Source organism: Mobula birostris, chromosome 1 (genome assembly GCF_030028105.1).
Source record: "Mobula birostris isolate sMobBir1 chromosome 1, sMobBir1.hap1, whole genome shotgun sequence".
NCBI lineage: Eukaryota > Metazoa > Chordata > Chondrichthyes > Myliobatiformes > Myliobatidae > Mobula > Mobula birostris.
The window spans coordinates 67,557,839-67,576,970 of record NC_092370.1 but is presented as its reverse complement, the minus strand read 5'-3'; the positions used below and the strand labels follow the sequence as shown (position 1 = coordinate 67,576,970).

Genomic DNA, 19,132 nt, shown 5'->3' with positions numbered 1-19,132 from the left:
TACCAACTGAGAAGGGGATTGAATTATTAATAGATTTAAGAAACATAAGAAAAATCTTCAAAGGCAGAGGGATTTTCCTGAAAACAGTTTTGGGAAATTCAATTTGGAGTAGGGTGTGGTTGATTACAAATCTAAGTATTCCTGCTTGTCTTGGTAGAGCTACAAACAAACTCCTAGCTTGTTTCTTCAGGACAAATATTGCAGTGTGAGAAACATGAAATGTTGAAATGAAGTTTTGGCTGCTTGTTCAAGTGGGCATAATATGTCCTATTTAAATGAAACAGGGAGTACTTGGGTTAGTTCAAACACTTCAGTTGTTCTTCCACATAAATTACACACCAAAAATAATTAGTTGTATGAGAAACATTTTGAAACTTCCAGTGAATATGAATGACATTATGTAACTACAAGATTCAGTGTATCTCAAGCCTTTTCGAAAGTCAGAACTTAAAATCTTAAATGCCATTTAGAAACCATGTTCCCCCGCCCGCCCCCCCTCCCATTAAGCATGCTTTCAATTGTTGAAAATCTTTCTGTTCTCCAGGTACCTGAGGTGTTACTATTGGGCAGTCCGGAGTTTGATTACAATTGGTGGTATTCCTGAACCAGTCACTCTCTTTGAACTAGTCTTTCAGGGGTGCAATTATTTCATAGGTGTCTTTGTGTTCTCCAGCTTGCTTGGTCAGGTAAATGAAATTATCTTTGAATGAATCACTGTTCTTTGCAGTGTATTCATCATACAAGTTATTAAATAATAAGTCAGGCAGAGAATCAAAGAAAAGGCTGAGGAAAATGTTAACAGCTATTACTTTAGAAACAAATACTTATAAGTGAAATATTGCCAAATCATTACACCGATCTGGAAAACATTTTCCCAAGTTTTGCATGAGGTGGGACTGGTCTACAGAGATTTATTTCCTTTAAGTGCATAGCAAAACTTAATGAAATAGCAATGTTCTAGAAGATAATGGAATATAGAAACATAGAAAACCTACATCACAATATGGATCCTTTGGCCCACAAAGCTGTGCCAAGCATGTCTTTACCTTAGAAATTACCTAGGGTTACCCATAGCCCTCTATATTTGGAAGCTCCATGTACGTGTCCAGGAGTCTATTAAAAGACCCTATTGTATCCGCCTCCACCACCATCACCGGCAGCCTATTCCATGCACTCACCACTCTCTGTGGAAAAAAAACTTAGCCCGGACATCTTCTCTGTACCCACTTCCAAGCACCTTAAAACTGTGCCCTCTTATGCTAACCATTTCAGCCCTGTGAAATCTCTTAAAATTAGCTACAAAACAAGAGGATAAAGGAGAATCTAAATTTTAAGTCAGCAAGCTGTTTTGGAATGCATTGCCTGAAGTGGATTCAATAGGAATTTATAAAAAAGAGGAGGACATGAATTAAACAGTGCACCTTTCAGGACAACCAGGAAAGAACAGGACACAAGGACCGATGAGAGAGCTTATCAAAGTAAAACAGCTAAGACACAATGTCGCAAATGGTCCCTATCTATGCTGTGTAATGTTCTAATTCTTAGTTCAATGTCCTGGTTATAATTGCACCTGTAATTTCTTCATGCTTATATCCAAAGACCACTCAATCATGCACGTCTACATTTTGGGTATGCCTTTCTCTATATGGCATTGATTCATTTTATTTTTCCAATAGCTGAATTCCAAAACAGCAAACCTAAGGTTTAATATCAGTTAAGGTACTGTTATAATTTCAAATATCTTACCAAATACTTATGCAACGCCAGCAACAAAGGCTATTTTTGACTGTCAGAGTGTGTTCAGAACTACCTTGCTAGCTTCACAGCCAGAGATCACATACCCAGCCACTGGACAGGTTACTTGAGCAGTTCTGAGGTAGTGATAATCTTTGTTGCTGAGGTGGTTCTAAAACAAACCAAATGTCAACCTTTAAATCAAGTAGTAAAAACACTGGTGTCAGTAAAGCAATGTGGATTTCTCATTGGCCTGCAAATTCATTCAAGGGAAAATTTCAGTAATGTTCCCAGAAACTGATTAGGAAATTATGGTTTTACGATTTAATCTACCATACACAGAAAAAGTGGCAATATCTACCGTAACTGATTCTAACAAGTTAAAGACTTGCTGCTGACCTTTGACCCTCAAGTTTGGATTGTGAAATCCTCCATTAGGAATTCATTTCCCCATTATTCATAAAAACCAAGGGGATATTGCTGCTGAAGACCTTTCAGTTTAGGTCAACACAATAATGCAACACCATTATTGTGCTGACTTGGACTAAAATGTCTTCCCTAACGTAACTGTTACATTCTCTGAACACTGCTTATTTGTGTTGAACATGTGGTTGGACAATGTTTGCAATCACATCCAGACACAGCGTAATCATAGATAAAAATACACCAAGGATAGTTCTCAAAGTAAAATTTAGCTGGACTTCTACAGATTCTGCAAACAGTACTCTGCTGAGAATACCCTGAGGCAAGTGTTGCCCTACCGTGGATTTAAGTCATCAGCAGTCTACCCAAAGTTGACAGGTTTCCGGATCAGGTTGACTCAAACCTCTTGTTTACCCCCAAGAGCTACTGCCCTTTCAGTAGGGTGCAATGAAGTATGCTTCTCCAGGAATTTTAGACCTGACTAAAAGTTAAGGCAACCACAGGTTTATCTTAATTACTTATCTACAAGATCCAAGTATAACTTTACTAACTGCTTACCTTAGATTTAATGAAAATTGTTGATGTACTTGCATATTTTCCCACTTTTAGATGCGTGACATTATTGGGGCAGCTACTGCAGGCCAAGCATACTACCAAACATCTTTGGATAACACAGTAGCATATATGAATACATACTCGGTTTCAAGATATATACAGAATCGTGTACGTAAATGGTATGAATATACTTGGGAATCACAAGGCCAGTTGGGTAAGTAAGCTGTGTCCAAATTAGGTTTCCTATTTGATAGATATCCTTGGTGACTTCTACTTTAAATAAAAAGCTTTATTTATTTTAGATGTATCTGAGATGATGGAAGATATGCCAGTAAAGATGCAACTGGCCATTGCAATTGATCAAAACTATGAGATAGTCAGCAAAGTTGATCTGTTTAAGGTATCGTACTTTTAGTTCCCTTCAATTGACTGGATTTTGTTGCTATTGTTATTTATTATATCTCATTCTCTTATCTCAATACAACAAAAGAGGCCATTCAGCTGATTATTTCCCTGTAACCTATCTTTTTCAAAGATTTCTACTCTGATATTCCAACCACCCACTATAGTTAAATTACAGTGCTCAATTAAGCTATTGATGAATACATCTTTCTGATGTGGTAGGAATCCAAAGAAACACATTGAACAGCCTTGAAAGGCTGAATGACCTACTACTTGTTGTATATTTAATATTTCAGTGATATTGTGGACATGTTGTTTGATTAAGCATTATTTGTTGTTTACATAATTCATTCCAGATTACATGTAAAAGTACATGAATGGCATACGTCATCACACCTCCACATCATAAGAGCACGCCTCACTAAAGTAAAAATGATGTAGACATGCTTTTATCCAGGGGCTCCTGTGTTTTTCTTTCAATTAATTTTGAAGTTACAAAATATAACAGTGGCAACAAGTAGGTATTCAGTCAGCCAGTGGGTGCCGTCCCGAATCCGGAGTTGGCGGCTATGCACCTCCATCTTCTTCGATCTTGCGACAACACCGAGTACAGCCTCTCCTCCAGTTTGTTCTTGCTGGCCGCCTTGGTACCACCCACCGCCACCCCACTGAACTTGAGCCCGAGGCCGTGTCGGGCTCCAGCCGCGGCCGCTTCTTCGAGCTCGGCCCTTCCTTAGGTGGAGGCCTTGGACAGGTCCAGGCCCACGGTGCAGCGCCCAAGTTCATCATGTCTCTTCTAATTAGGTGCACAGCATACGATTCGTAGATAGGTGGTGAGGCTTTAATCTCTTCCACAGCAGATGGCTGTTGGCTCACAAGGAGTTCAACTGCCCTTTGTCAGGTCTTGTTGTTTTTAGTCCTGCTGGGTGTCCTCAGACCCTCATCACCAGACTAAGTCCAGTGGGGGAGCCAGCCCAAGTTGCCAACCACTCGACCACGGCCCCCGGCCGAGCACCGGGTGCCCCCCCCTCGCCAAATCTCTACGAGCATCCGGCGCCCGACCGTAAACCATGGTCGAGCGGCCTGCGACCAAACCGGCCATATTAAAGTAAGTAAGTAAGTATTAAAATGAACCAAAGATGACAACCTAACTAATGAAGCACAGCAAACACATTTGAGTTTTAAACAATACACAGCACATTTTTTCCTTACAAAGGGAGAAGGATAGTGAATTTTAAAAAAGCAGAACATGGATGAAATTCACAGATTCATAAACAGTGAGTACTGGGTGATAATTATAAATAAAAAAACAAAATCGGAAACTAGGTAATGATAGGAATCTAAAGGATTATAGCAGGAAGCAGCTTAAGAATGACATTAGGAGAGCCAGAAGGGGCCATGAGAAGGCATTGGCAGACAGGATTAAGGAAAACCCCAAAGCATTCTACAAGTATGTGAAGAACAAGAGGATAAGACGTGAGAGAATGGGACTAATCAAGTGTGACAGTGGGGAAGTGTGTATGGAACCGAAGAAAATAGCGGAAGTACTTAATGAATACTTTGCTTCAGTATTCACTACGGAAAAGGATCTTGGCGATTGTAGGGATGACTTACAGTGGACCAAAAAGCTTGAGAATGTAGATATTAAGGAAGAGGATGTGATGGAGCTTCTGGAAAGCATAAAGTTGTTAAGTCACTGTGACCAGATGGGATGTACCCCAGGCTACTGTGGGAAGTGAGGGAGGAGATTGCTGAGCTTCTGGCAATGATCTTTGCATCATCAATGAGGACGGGAGAGATTCCGGAGGATTGGGGGGTTTCACACGTTGTTCTGCTATTCAAGAAAGGGAGTAGGGATAGCCCAGGAAGTTATAGATCAGTGAGTCTTACTTCAGTGGTTGGTAAGTTGATGGAGAAGATCCTGAGGGGCAGGATTTATGAACATTTGGAGAGGCATAATATGATTAGGAATAGTCAGCATGGCTTTGTCAAAGGCAAGTCGTGCCTTATGAGCCTGATTGAATTTTTTTAAGGATGTGACTAAACACATTGATGAAGGTAGAGTTGTAGATGTAGTGTGTATGAATTTTAGCAAGGAATTTGATAATGTACCGCATGCAAGGCTTATTGAGAAAGTAAGAAGGCATGGGATCCAAGGGGACATTGCTTTGTAGATCCAGAACTGGCTTGCCCACAGAAGGCAAAGAGTGGTTGTAGACGGGTCATATTCTGTATGGAGGTCGGTAACCAGTGGTATGCCTCAGGGATCTGTTCTGGGACCCCTACTCTTTGTGATTTTTATAAATGACCTGGATGAGGAAGTGGAGTGATGGATTAGTAAGTTTGCTGATGACACAAAGGTTGGAGCTGTTGTGGATAGTGTGGAGGGCTTTCAGACGTTACAATGTGATATTGATAGGGTGTAAAACTGGGCTGAGAAGTGGCAGATAGACTTCAACTCAGATAAGTGTGAGGTGGTTCATTTTGTAGGTCAAATATGATGGCAGAATATAGCATTAATGGTAAGACTCTTGGCAGTGTGGAGGATCAGAGGGATCTTGGGGTCCGAGTCCATAGGACACTCAAAGCTGCTACGCAGGTTGACTCTGTGGTTAAGAAGGCATACAGTACATTGGCCTTCCTCAATCGTGGGATTGAGTTTAAGAGCCGAGAGGTAATGTTACAGCTATATAGGACACAGGTCAGACCCCACTTGGAGTACTGTGCTCAATTCTGGTTGCCTCACCACAGGAAGGATGTGGAAACCATAGAGAGGGTGCAGGGGAGATTTACAAGGCTGTTGCCTGGATTGGGGAGCACGCTTTATGAGAATAGGTTAAGTGAACTCAGCTTTTTCTCCTTGGAGTGACGGAGTATGAGGGGTGACCTGATAGAGGTGTACAAGATAATGAGAGGCATTGATCGTATGGATAGTCAGAGGCTTTTCCCCAGGGCTGAAATGGCTAGCATGAAAGGGCATAGTTTTAAGGTGCTTGGAAGTAGGTACAGAGGAGATATCAGGGGTAAGTTTTTTACGCAGAGAGTGGTGAGTGCGTGGAATGGGCTGCAGGCAGCGGTGGTGGAGGCGGAAATGATAGGGTCTTTTAAGAGACTCCTGGATGGCTACATGGAGCTTAGAAAAATAGAGGGCTATGGGTAAAGCCTAGGTAGTTCTAAGGTAAGGACATGTACGGCACAGCTTTGTGGACTGAAGGGCCTGTATTGTGCTGTAGGTTTTCTATGTTTCTAAATGTCTGGCTACTTTGGAAAGATAGGTGTATTTGATTGCACAAATAATAATTGGGTGGTGAATACCGAATGAATTGGGCAGTGTTTTGAAGTAAATGAAACAGCCAATGAAAAGTGAGTGTCAGTGTTACTGAGTGCAATAGGTGGAAGGGCATATTGTTTGCTTAGAAATTTAACTGCTCCAACCAAACCAGCCCAGCTGAGTTTTGTACATATCATGAAAGTAATGCAGGAAAACTTAGAAGCAAGGGGAGTCTATTTCAGTGTACATGGTGAATTGAAGGAGTTGTCTGAGCATTGTCAGTTGGGTAATGGGCTTAATGATGCACTGAAAGATTGTTTAGTTTGTGGAATCTTACAAGCAATTATTCAAAAATGTCTTCTAACTGAAGCACAACTCACATTTAAAAGAGCAGTTGAATCACTGTGTTAAATCAAAACAGTAGCTAGGGACGCAAATGAGTTGGAATCAGGAATGAAAGTGAGCATGAACAAAATTGCAAAATCTAAACAGGAACTTGCCTGGCCAAACAAATTGTGTTACTGTTGTGGCACGGCCTCACATACACAAGACCAATGCAAATTTAAAGGTGAAACTTGCAGAAGATGCAACGAAATAGGACACATACTAAACAAAGAGAACGTCAGGCAGACAGAAATAAATGGACTGCACAAGGAAGAGAAAAAGATAAAGCATCAAGTTGCAGTTTCAAAAAAGCATGAATCTGCATGCTGTTGATGAAAAATCTGATAATGATGAGAGTGACACACAACTGAGTAGCCTTGCGATTTACAGTATGAAAACTAATAGGAGACAACATGGCTTGCACCAGAAATGAATGGCAAATTAACTAAAATGGAAGTAGACACTGGCTCAGTTGTTTCAGTCATTCCACAAAATGAGTTTGAGCGGCATTTCAAAGATACGTACCGAACTGAAGCCTGCAGATTTCCAACTAAGAACTTGTACTGGAGAAAAGATGGCTCAATGGTTCAATGGTTCCCTTTAATATCAGAGAAGGTATACAATATACAACCTGAAATTCTTAATTTTCGCAGAATCCACAAAACAGAAAACCTCAAAGAATGAATGATAGAAGAACGTTAGAGCCCCAAAGCCGCCTCCCCAGCCCCTCCCATGTACAAGCAACAGCAAAGCATCAACACTCCCCCCACTTGTTCCAGCAGGAAGGATCAGCGTCCAACACCCACCAAGCAAGCAATAGCAAGGCCCCAAAGAGCCCAAGATCCGCAGTCCAACAAAAAACTGCAGGTTTTTTAACCCATAACCCAGCACTTTAACATGCTGCAGGCTCTCTCACAAACAAGGGATAAAGAGGTGTCACCTTTTCCTCAGCGAGAGGGTGATCAACAGATCACTGTTTCAACTCATCCAACTCGAGAATCAGCAAACATCCCCCCCACCCACCCATGCACATTGAGAGAGAGAGAGATAGAGCGCTGCAGTGCAGAGGCCTCTGACAGCTGCACCTGCTGTCTCGATGTTTCAGTCTCCACGATGTTCCATTCCGTGACATCGGCAAGGAATCGAGTTATCCACAGAGGCCTCCCAAGGCCTCACCTTTGATGGCCCCAAAGACACACTTCTTCCAGGCCACTCTTGGACACATCAAAAACGCAAGGCTGCTCAGTAAATTCCAGAAACGAGAACCCACCATCATTTGGAACCGCAATTTGAGTGATCATAGACTCTGACAGGACCCCAGCCATCTTGAAAAGGCAACTTCTGTGGAAATTACATTCATAACAGTGAAATATAGAAGCCAACAAGCCACATTGGGCTTGTATGTGGTAAAAACAGGAGGATCAGCATTGTCGGGCCGTGATTGGTTGAGACAACTACAACTTCTGCCATTGTTACCAGCACCGGGATGAACCTGCCCTTGATAGGGGTTGGCTTATGTAGGGCTGAAGGTTGTTGTACCATCCAAGCTGAGAGCTGAAGTGTTGGAGGAGCTACATGCTGGTCACCTAGGCAGGATCAAAATGAAAGAGTTTGCTCGAAGCATTGTCTGGTGGCCTGGGAATTATCAGCAGATCGAACAGCTTGCCATGCCAGGCACGTCCAGAAGGTGCCTCTCCATATCTGGGAATGGCCTGCATTGCCCTGGCAGAGGATTCGTGTGGATTTTGCCATATTTTTGATAGTAGTGGATGCAGCTACAAAGTGACCAGAAGTAATCCCAATAGACTCCACTACAACCTTGCATGCTGTTGATGTGTTGAGAAGCCTCTTCCCCAGGACTGGTGTTGCAGAACACTTAGTGACAATGGACCACAGTTTGTTGTTCAAGTTTGTCATTCCTGAAGCTGAGTGGAATAAGACAATTACATCTGCATTGTACTACCCAGCCACAAATGGCTTGGGGGAAAGGTTTGTCCAGAGTCTAAAGAACTCACTGCCAGCAATGTCAGTAGGACACACTACACTGGCACTGAATCAGAAGATCACCAATTTCCTCCTTGCATATCATAATGCAGCACATTCAACAACCAACAACTCAGCAGCTCTGCAGGTCCTGAGTCGTCCCTTTCTCTCATACTCCGATATCCTCAAACCCATTCTCGGAAGGCGTATGCAGACAAACAGCTGAGACAAATTGAGGGCTCAGACAAAGAGGTTTAGTGTTTCACTCCTGGACAAGCAAAGGACTACAAAGGTGATCAAAAGTGGGTTCTTGGACAGACTAAGGGCAGAACTGGACCATTCTCTTGCACAGTGGAGATTGTATCTGATGTCGTCTGGAGATGAGGCATCAATCAGTTGAGACAATTGTTGGAGAAGAAAGGTGGCCAGAGCTGTCAGAACCACTTCCTGCAGTCCCAGAGTCAACTCTTAAAACCAGCATGGAGGAGACCTCATGACCTGAGATTGTTCCACAGCCACGTCTCACCTGTTGTTTCTATAGAAGAGTAATGATGTCAGTCATAGTGAAAGAAAACAGACAATGGACATTTAAAGCTGTGAAATGCAGTTCCAAACTATTAAACAAATCTGAAACCAACAGGAGAAGAGCATTTCCAGCATCATCTGTTTCATAGTTCTAATGTAGAATTTTCAATTAGGAACATTTATTTATTTACTCAGAGAAACAGGAGCACTTTCCTAGATTCCATAAAACCATAAGAAATACAATATACCCAAAATGCTGGAGGAACTCAGCAAGTCAGGCAGCATTTATAGAACTGAATGAACAGTCAACAGTTCAGGCCAAGACCCTTCATCAGATCTGGAAAGGAAGGGTGAGGATGTCAGAGTAAGAAGAAAGGAGGAACGGAAGGAGGATAAGCTTAGAAGGTGAAAAGTGAAGCCAGGTGAGTGGAAGGAGTGATGAATTAAGAAGCTGAAAGGTGAAAGGTGGGAAAGGCAAAGGGCTGGAGAAACACAGAGGGAGCGATCCCTGCAGAAAGCTGAGAGTAGTGTGGAGAGGTAAAGATCTGACTGGTGAGTAGGGTCCCACTGAAGATGGCGGAGGTTATGAAGAAATTTGTGTTGTATTGGAGGAATACAAGAAATGGAAATAAAAGTTGAGGTGAAGCACTTGGCCTTTAAAACCAGCTTCATTGTTTAGTAACAACAAAGTAATCCTTAGTTTCAACTTCACCCTCCTATATTCACTCACATCAATTAAGTCTCTTGGTCTTCAAAAATTTATTCAATATGTACCTTCAAGACCAGCTTGGTAGTACTGCCACAGATTGAGCCAGCTGGGTCCTGAAATACACAGCTACCAGACTGGGTCTGCAGCGGATAGTGAGTGAACTATTGTTAGGGGTAGACCTACTTGAAATCATCACCATTTTACATGTGGCCAGTTAATCGGTTCACAACAGCATTGGTAGAAGTGACCATCACAATGTCTCTGCGTTCACATCGAGGTTAACCTCCATTCAGTTTGTATGGCACTACAATCAGGCTACGAAGGTTAGACTTGGAACGTGTTTATTATCTCAAATCTGGGCATCCGGGACACAACATAGACCACTTGCAGCAGTGGAAATCTTTTGTTTGCATCCGCAGCCATACAGCCTGGTTTATTCCCCAATTCAACAACAGTAATCAAGCTAGAAGACCAACACTGGGTCAATGCAGAGAACAGAAAGATGGGCCAAGAGCAGCACTAAGCATGCCAAAAAGTGAAGTGCCAGCCTAGTGAAACTGAAGTACAGTTCTGTACACAAAAGACAGAATTAAACAATCTTTCTATCTACTGATCATAATGGACTGGTTCTATCCTGTCCATTAATGAATGGTGGTGAACAGTTAAACAACCAACAGGAGGAGATTGCACTGTAAACATTTCCATCCTCAACAATAATGGGGCTCAGGGTGTGGGGAAAAAAGGTAAGATTGAAACAGTGATGGCAATGTTTGTCCAGAATGAATATTCACACTGATTTCTCTTGAGATCTCCAAAATCACAGAAACCAATCTTACCTAATTAAATTCACTCTGTTAATATCAAGAAATACCAAAGATTAAGGAACATCCTGGCAGTAGTCCTGAAGACAAGTGCCTATGAATTACATATTTTTATCCAATTTACTGCCCAGTCGAGTTATCATATTGGTGTCTACCTAGTAATATGGAGAAGTGTTCAGGTACATCGTGTTCAGAAAATCCAATCTGGATATTGTCTGGGAATGGGATGAATTGCTCAGTCAGTCTGGGAGTGGGATGAATTGTTCAATCCAACTGTAGAATTCTATTTGTAATTCAGTAAATGAGGAAGATGTGAAAGTTTCTGTGTATTTATAGATTTCTTGCAGACTAGAAGTGCTAAAAATGCTTCCTTTATTGGACTTAAATCAATGTTTCATTACTATGTCTCTCCAGGAATGTGACCAGCAGATGATATATGATATGCTGCTCAGGCTAAAATCTGTTGTCTATTTGCCTGGTGATTTTGTATGCAAGAAGGTAATCTTCATTTTTCTCCTAAGCATGTAGTAAATTGTTTGCATCTATTGAGCGAGTTAAATTCAGACAGACATGGTTTAATCATTGGTATATCCAGAAATCATAAATTAACCCAACATTAAAAATATTTTGATTGTGAGGCTTTCAAACCTCATATAAAATGCATGATTATCTGTAAATGTAGGAATGATAATTTCATTGTTTTTCCAGGTATGAATTAGATAACTGTAGAAGATTTCACTAATGCAGATGATAATTATTCATTGCTAGAAAAATGAACATCATAAAATTTCACAAAACAAAAGTTAAAACCAACAGATTTGCTTTCCATGTTTTACCAGATAACACAGTTATTTTAGTTTATCTCTATTATAATTGTCACCTGAGAGCAGAGGTCATAGTTCCTTGCATGTCTGGAATCTGGGTAATTTTCTTGTAATTTTATTTATGTTCTTATGTGAGATATAATGTTTCTTTGTCTGGTGGTAATTTTGAGAACATTGTTGAGGGAAGTGAAACCACAGCTGTTTACCCCAAAATCTTTTAACAAATAGCCTTTCTTCAGGAAAGCAAATGCTGGATAGCATAAAATGAGGTTTCCTCATGGCCAGAGTATTCTCATGCCAGATGCATTCCTTGGAATTTACTGGATTTGGCTAAGAATCTCAGTCACTAGCAACAAAAAATTCTAAACCCAGAACCATGTGTGTATAGTCAATACTATGCAACACACACAAAGTACTGGAGGAACTCAGCAGGTGTGACAGTATGTTTGGAAAGGAATAAACTGTCGACAATTTGGGCTGAGGTATACTCTAATAGTTGAAAATATTTACAAATAATATTAATTTGAAATGTCTTGTCGATTAATTAGCTAGTATTTTTTAAAAAATAATCAATTTTTTAAAATCTATTCCAATGTTTTCAGACTATTTTTTTAAAATTAAAGTCTATTGCAATTCTGACATAAATGGATGGAACAAAAATAGACAGGGATAGTTCTTCCAATGTGCTCCAGATTCCAGCATCTGCTGTCTCTTTTTATCTGATGACCTGATCTAATACATCCCAGAGTCCAGCAATTTCACCTGAGCATCAGTCAACCCACTAATATGTGTAAGTGACCCAGCCATGGAATATCAATGAACTCTTTGACAGCTGGCTTAGCCATACACCCAACTTGACTGGCTGTAAAAGACAATATTTAAAAACACTTAAAAATGAGGTAAATCATAAAAATGAATTAACATTTATTTTAGAAGCTAACTAAAATATTTGAAAATAATTGGCAATAAAACAGAGTAATAGTTTAAAAATAACTTATCCACATTTCCTAAAGCCACAACCTACAATTCCCCATTGAAATCACTCATCTCAGATCCAATGCCAGGTCTGAATGTGTAGCAAATCGCGATTGCTGTTAGCTGGCAAGATCAAGCCTAATGTTCCTCCAAACACTATGACCTTACCCTGTGATGCCCATTACCATCCACAGGAGTGTGAATGTATAAGTCCTTACTGTGAACATCATCCTTCCATTTTCTCTTATTCATGCTTAGATGATCACTCAAGATTGCAATCGATTTCAAGCTGTTGGCTCACTACTAATCACAAACTCTAGGTCATTATGCTGTTGTACAGGATTTTCCTATAAGGCATTGGTCTTGATTAGTAAGAGTGTCAAAGGTTACAGGGAGAAGGCAGGAGAATAAGGTTTAGATGGGTAATAAATCAGCCATGATAGAATGGCAGACAAGTCTCAATGGGCCGAATGACCTAATTCTACTCCTATGTCTTATGCTCTTATGATGTTATTGTCATTATAGAGCCATACAGCATGAAAACAGCCCAATAGGTCTAAAGGTATGGATAAAACCCCATCTTTTACAAACTTTTGTAAATAAACATGAGAAGAAGGAGGCAAACACACTATTAACTATACCTCTCTGGAACATACTGTATTTGTTTGTCTTCCCATCTTCAGTTCAGACATCCCAGAGCCTCCATGGGACTTAACTACTTCTGGATATAATTTGCCAGGACTCTTAAAGATATTTAACAAAATAATGTTCAAGATGGGTTCAGCTTTTAAAGTAATTATTGGGATTTAATTGCAAAAATCAAACAACTGGACCTATAGCAACACAGTTACAATGACAATGCAGAATAGTTTGATCTTTTAAATCTATATTCTGCTCCTAACAGCTGTGATTATAATAGGCTTTTTTTTGTTACTGACAGCCTGTAATGTGCCAGAATGCTAAATTCCTGTTCCATTTCATTCTGGACCAAGATGATTCAATTTTATGGTTCAGTTTCTCTATCTCTGTCCTCAAACCATTGCCTTAAGTTATCTGTTTACATTTGTACTGCCTGGACTGCATGTTAATTGGTTCCAAGAATTCCATTTCTAGATTGAATGTCCCATAGCTGGGAGCATTTCCATTATTCAATACAGCCTTAGGGTCTAATTTGTACAGTAATACTGCACTAAAGTTGTTACAAAAAGCTTCCTTGTAAAAACAAGCTTTCTCCAAGTCTGAGTTCCTAGACTTCCCCAATCATTAACATGTAAATGGTAGTTGTCTGTTATATCCGAGGATGACAAGAAACCTGTGTGGGAGAGTTTTTAAAGTGGAAAAACCATTGCACTGGGCATTTCCAGTCTCTAGACCTCAGACTGGGTTTTCCTTGGTTGCAGAGGATGACCATGACTTCCTCTGTGCCTCGTCGTGCCTTTTCCTCTCCACAAAGCATTGCAGATCTGCCGTCCTGGCCACTAGATCTCATTGTTGATCTCATCCACTCAGACCACCGAAGCTGACTTCACATGCTAGAACTGACATGTCCCAGTCCCACTGGAGTATGAGGCCCTCCAGCTACCCTCACCTGGTTTAGCTTACCTGTTGAAGGGGTGCACTGGGGTGTGTCTGCTGTTGCATACAGGCAGATACTTGAAGCCACAGGTGAGAGCTGAGTATCTGCTGGGGACCAAAAGTGAGTGAGCTGCCCCAGAATGGACACAAGTCCCTTCACCAGAGGTGCCGTCCCTTCCTTGACATCCCATATACCCTAATATAACATATACATACACCCCTGCTATTAGCATATACTCGTACATGTGGGTGGTTGTGATTTAAACTACCCATAATAATTGACAATACTGTATTTAAGAGCTTGCGATAATGAGTTAAATATTTTTGCGTTATTTTTCATTGACAATTCAGGTAACTTCTACATAGAAAATAAAGGAATTGCATTTAAAAAGCAGCTTTCATCTTCTCAAAGTGAAATTGCTTTGTGACCAACAAATTATATCTTGTAAATAAATGTGACAACTGCACACAAAACAAAGACTCACAAACAGCAATTAATCAGTGTTTACAGATGAATGTCAGCTTGTTCACCAATGGAATACTAAGTTCTCCTTCAAGCACGGATTCTGGGATCTTTATCATTCAACACACACAAGATGCTAGAGAAGCAAACCAAGTTAGGCAGCATCTATGGAGGGGAATAAACAGTTGACATTTCTGGTGGAGACCCTTCATAATGACAGCTTATTCCCCTCCATAGATGCTGCCTGACATGTTGAGTTCCTCCAGCATTCTGTGTGTAATGCTCAAGATTTCCAAAATCCGTAGAATCTCTTATATAACCATATAGCAATTACAGCATGGAAACAGGCCAACCCGGCCCTTCTAGTCCATTCCGAACTCTTACTCTTACCTAGTCCCACCAACCTGCACTCAGCCCTTAACCCTCCATTCCTTTCCTGTCCATATATCTATCCAATTTAACTTTAAATGACAACATTGAACCTCCCTCAACCACTTCTGCTGGAAGCTCGTTCCACACAGCTACCACTCTCTGAGTAAAGAAGTTCCCCTCATGTTACCCCTAAACTTTTGCCCCTTAACTCTCAAACCATGTCCTCTTGTTTGAATCTCCCCCACTCTCAATGGAAAAAGCCTATCCACGTCAACTCTATCAATCCCCCTCATAATTTTAAACACCTCTATCAAGTCCCCCCTTGACCTTCTACGCTCCAAAGAATAAAGACCTAACTTGTTCAACCTTTCTCTGTAACTTAGGAGGTGAAACCCAGGCAACATTTTAGTAAATCTCCTCTGTACTCTCTCAATTTTATTGACATCTTTCCTATAATTCGGTGACCAGAACTGTACACAATACTCCAAATTTGGCCTTACCAATGCCCTATATGCCTTATATTTCAACGTTACATCCCAACTCCTATACTCAATGCTCTGATTAATAAAGACCAGCATACCAAAAGCTTTCTTCACCACCCTATCCACATGAGATTCCACCTTCAGGTAACTATGCACCATTATTCCTAGATCACTCTGTTCTACTGCATTCTTCAATGCTCTACCATTTACCATGTATGTCCTATTTTGATTAGTCCTACCAAAATGTAGCAACTCACATTTTTCAGCATTAAACTCTATCTGCCATCTTTTAGCTCACTCTTCTAACTGGCCTAAGTCTCTCTGCAAGCTTTGAAAACCTACTTCATTATCCACAACTCCACCTATCTTAGTATCATCTGCATACTTACTAATCCAATTTACCATCCCATCATCCAGATTATTAATATATATGACAAAGAACATTGGACCCAGTACAGATCCCTGAGGCACACCACAACACACCGTCCTCCAATCTGACACACAGTTATCCACCACTACTCTCTGGCGTCTCCCATCCAGCCACTGCTGAATCCATTTTACTACTTCGATATTAATGCCTAACGATTGAACCTTCCTAACTAACCTTCCGTGTGGAACCTTGTCAAAGGCCTTACTGAAGTCCATATAGATAACATCCACCGCTTTACCCTTGTCAACTTTCCTAGTAACCTCATCAAAAAATTCAATAGGATTTGTCAAACATGACTTTCCACGCACAAATCCATGTTGACTGTACCTAATCAGACCCTGTTTATCCAGATAATTATATATACCATCTCTAAGAATACTTTCCATCAAATTACCCACCACTGACGTCAAACTCACAGGCCAATTATTGCTAGGTTTACTCTTGGAACCCTTTTTAAACAATGGAACCACATGAGCAATACGCCAATCCTCCAGCACCATCCCCGTTTCTAATGACATTTGGAATATTTCCGTCAGAGCCCCTGCTATTTCCACACTAACTTCCTTCAAGGTCCAAGGGAATATCTTGTCCGGACCCGGAGACTTATCCACTTTTATGTTCCTTAAAAGCGCCAGTACTTCCTTTTCTTTAATCGTCATACTTTCCATAACTACACTTCTTGTTTCCTTTACTTTACACAATTCAATATCCTTCTCCCTAGTGAATACCGAAGAAAAGAAATTGTTCAAAATCTCCCCCCATCTCTTTTGGCTCGGCGCATAGCCGTCCACTCTGATTCTCTAAGGGACCAATTTTATCCCTCACTATCCTTTTGCTATTAATATAACTGTAGAAACCCTTTGGATTTATTTTCACCTTATTTGCCAAAGCAGCCTCATATCTTCTTTTAGCTTTTCTAATTTCTTTCTTAAGATTCCTTTTACATTCTTTATATTCCTCGAGCACCTCATTAACTCCAAGCTGCCTATATTTATTGTAGATCCCTCTCTTTTTCTGAACTAAGTTTCCAATATCCCTTGAAAGCTATGTCTCTCTCAAACTTTTAACCTTTCCTTTCAACCTAACAGGAACATTAAGATCCTGTACCCTCAAAATTTCACCTTTAAATGACCTCCATTTCTCTATTACATCCTTCCCATAAAACAAATTGTCCCAATCCACTCCTTCTAAATCCTTTCGCATCTCCTCAAAGTTAGCCTTTCTCCAATCAAAAATCTCAACCCTGGGTCCAGTCCTATCCTTCTCCATAATTATATTGTAACTAATGGTATTGTGATCACTGGACCCGAAGTGCTCCCCAACACATACCTCCGTCACCTGCCCTATCTCATTCCCTAACAGGAGATCCAACACTGCCCCTTCTCTAGTTAGTACCTCTATGTATTGCTGCAAAAAACTATCTTGCACACATTTGACAAACTCCAAACCATCCAGCCCTTTTACAGAATGGGCTTCCCAGTCTCTGTGTGAAAAATTAAGATCTCCCACAATCACAACCTTGTGCTTACTACAAGTATCTGCTATCCCCTTACAAATTTGCTCCTCCAGTTCTCGGTCCCCATTAGGTGGTCTATAATACACCCCTGTAAGCATCACTACACCTTTCCTGTTCCTCAATTCCACCCAAATAGCCTCCCTGGACGAGTCCACTAATCTATCCTGCCAGAGCACTGCGGTTATATTTTCTCTGACAAGCAATGCAACACCTCCTCCTCTTGCCCCTCTTATTCTCTCACACCTGAAGCAATGAAATCCTGGAATATTTAATTGCCAATCACACCCCTCCTACAACCACATTTCACTAATAGCTACAACATCATATTTCCAGGTATCAATCCATGCTCTAAGCTCATCCACCTTTCTTACAATGCTCCTAGCATTAAAATAGATGCATTTAAGAAACAATCCACTTCTTACTCTCTGTTTATCTCTAATGGTGCAAACAACTTTGTTATCTTTTTCTTCCTTGTCCCCTACATCTTTGGTCTGAGTGCTCTTGATCTCTGTCCCCTGCCTATCCTCCCTCACACACTGTCTATTAGCTTTCTCTATTTGTGAACTAACCTCCTCTCTCCTAGTCTCTTGAATTTGATTCCCACCCCCAACCATTCTAGTTTAAAGTCACCTCAGTAGCCCTCACAAATCTGCCCGCCAGGATATTGGTCTCCTTATGATTCAAGTGTAACCCGTCCTTTTTGTACAGGTCACACCTGTGCCAAAAGAGGTCCCAATGATCCAAAAACTTGAATCCCTGCCCCCTGCTCCAATCCCTCAGCCATGCATTTGTCCTCCACCTCATTGCATTCCTACTCTCACTGTCGCGTGGCACAGGCAGTAATCCCAATATTACTACCTTTGCGGTCCTTTTTCTCAACTCCCTTCCTAACTCCCTATATTCTCCTCTCAGGACCTCTCCCATTTCCCTACCTATGTCATTGGTACCTATATGTACCACGACCTCTGGCTCCTCTCCCTCCCACTTCAGGATATCTTGGACGCGATCAGACACATCCTGGACCCTGGCACCAGGGAGGCAAAGTACCATCCGGGTCTCCGGACTGCATCCACAGAATCGCCTATCTGACCCCTAACTATTGAGTCCCCTATTACTACTGCCCTCCTCTTCCTTTATGCTTAGCTTTATCACCCAAATGGCCAAGTAAATGGGACCACAGTGTCTTTCAGCGCTTCACTGTAATATCAAACTGGATTATCTGAAATAAGGTTTGAACCCATAAAATCTTTGACTCAGAAATGTTAGGGCCAGGGCTGAATGAGCTGTAGTTTCTCTCACCAAGGACATTACCCAAACTGCTAGGTGTTTCAAATATTTTCTGTTTTTATTTATTTGTAACATCCACAATATTTTGCATTAGTTGCAATTTGAAACTCTTACATAAAAGATCAGGTAGTGTGAAAACAGCAATTGACTTTGAACCTGATTTTGTGCACTTCAGGGAGATATAGGAAAAGAAATGTTCATCATCAAGTCGGGACAGGTCCAAGTGCTTGGTGGACCGGACGGTAAAACAATTCTGGTGACCTTGAAGGCTGGATCTGTATTTGGAGAAATCAGGTAATGGTCTGACTGCTGAGGAATTGATTTACAGTACTAAATGCCTTGCATGTTTAATGAGAAAATAGTTTTTATCTTGCCTCAAAATAATACATTTCTTGATATTA

The 19,132-nt window shown here is 40.9% G+C and overlaps 1 protein-coding gene across 1 annotated transcript in view; it reads left to right on the top strand.

The window, feature by feature from the left end:
- Window positions 1-19,132, top strand: part of LOC140196819 (cyclic nucleotide-gated channel beta-3-like) — a 112,945-nt gene that overhangs the window by 61,631 nt on the left and 32,182 nt on the right. The window contains exons 11-15 of the mRNA XM_072256649.1: window positions 545-686; window positions 2,767-2,926; window positions 3,015-3,112; window positions 11,222-11,305; window positions 18,907-19,025. Of these exons, the coding sequence (XP_072112750.1) occupies window positions 545-686; window positions 2,767-2,926; window positions 3,015-3,112; window positions 11,222-11,305; window positions 18,907-19,025 (603 nt within the window). The remainder of the gene's footprint in view (window positions 1-544; window positions 687-2,766; window positions 2,927-3,014; window positions 3,113-11,221; window positions 11,306-18,906; window positions 19,026-19,132) is intronic.